The 639-nt window shown below is 57.1% G+C and overlaps 1 protein-coding gene across 2 annotated transcripts in view; it reads left to right on the forward strand.

Annotated features, from left to right (window-relative positions):
* Positions 1–639, forward strand: part of RWDD2A (RWD domain containing 2A) — a 5,772-nt gene continuing 5,133 nt past the window's right edge. The window contains exon 1 of one of the 2 annotated variants that reach the window (XM_005421161.2): positions 1–126. Coding sequence is in view for 1 of the 2 variants with exons in the window: in XM_031057148.1 (XP_030913008.1) it covers positions 401–430 (30 nt within the window). In the remaining variant the exon portion in view is untranslated. Of the gene's footprint in view, positions 431–639 lie in introns of both variants that reach the window. The other variant, XM_031057148.1, reaches the window with a different exon arrangement.

Consider the following 639-nt stretch of genomic DNA (forward strand, 5'->3'; position numbering starts at 1 on the left):
CTGGGCTGGGCTCGCTGTGACAGCCAGCCCCGCACAGCTTCACTGACAGCGCGCTCGGAATACAAAGTTGCCCCTCCAGTGTGCTGCTTTTAGCTGGGGCCGGGTTAATTTTCTTCACAGCGGCTGGTACGGGGCTGTGTTTTGGATTTGTGCTGAACACAGTGATGATGATGATGATGATATGGAGATGTTTTTGTTATTGCTGGGCAGGGCTTACACAGAGCCAAGGCCTTTCCTGATTTTTGTACTCCCAGGCTGGTGGGGAAGCTGGGGGAGCTTGGGAGGAGACACAGCCCAGACAGGTGACCCCAACTGACCAAAAGGACATTCCAGACCATGGAACATCATGCTCGGTATATAAGGCAGGGGAGGAAGGAGGAAGGGGAGGACGTTTGCAGCGATGGCGTTTGTGTTCCCAAGTGACCCTGAGGTGTGATGGGGCCCTGCTCTCCTGGGGATGGCTGAGCACCTGCCTGCCCATGGGAAGCAGGGAATTCATTCCTTGCTTTGCTTTTGTGCGCGGCTTTTGCTCTCCCTATGGAACTGCCTTTCTCTCAACCAGCGAATTTTCTGCCTTTTACCCTTCCGAGTGTCCCCGATCCCGCGGGTGGCGGGCCTGGCTGCGCGCGGGGGGGGGGG

The sequence above is a fragment of the Geospiza fortis genome, unplaced genomic scaffold, assembly GCF_000277835.1.
Source record: "Geospiza fortis unplaced genomic scaffold, GeoFor_1.0 scaffold190, whole genome shotgun sequence".
In the NCBI taxonomy this organism is placed as follows: Eukaryota; Metazoa; Chordata; class Aves; order Passeriformes; family Thraupidae; genus Geospiza; species Geospiza fortis.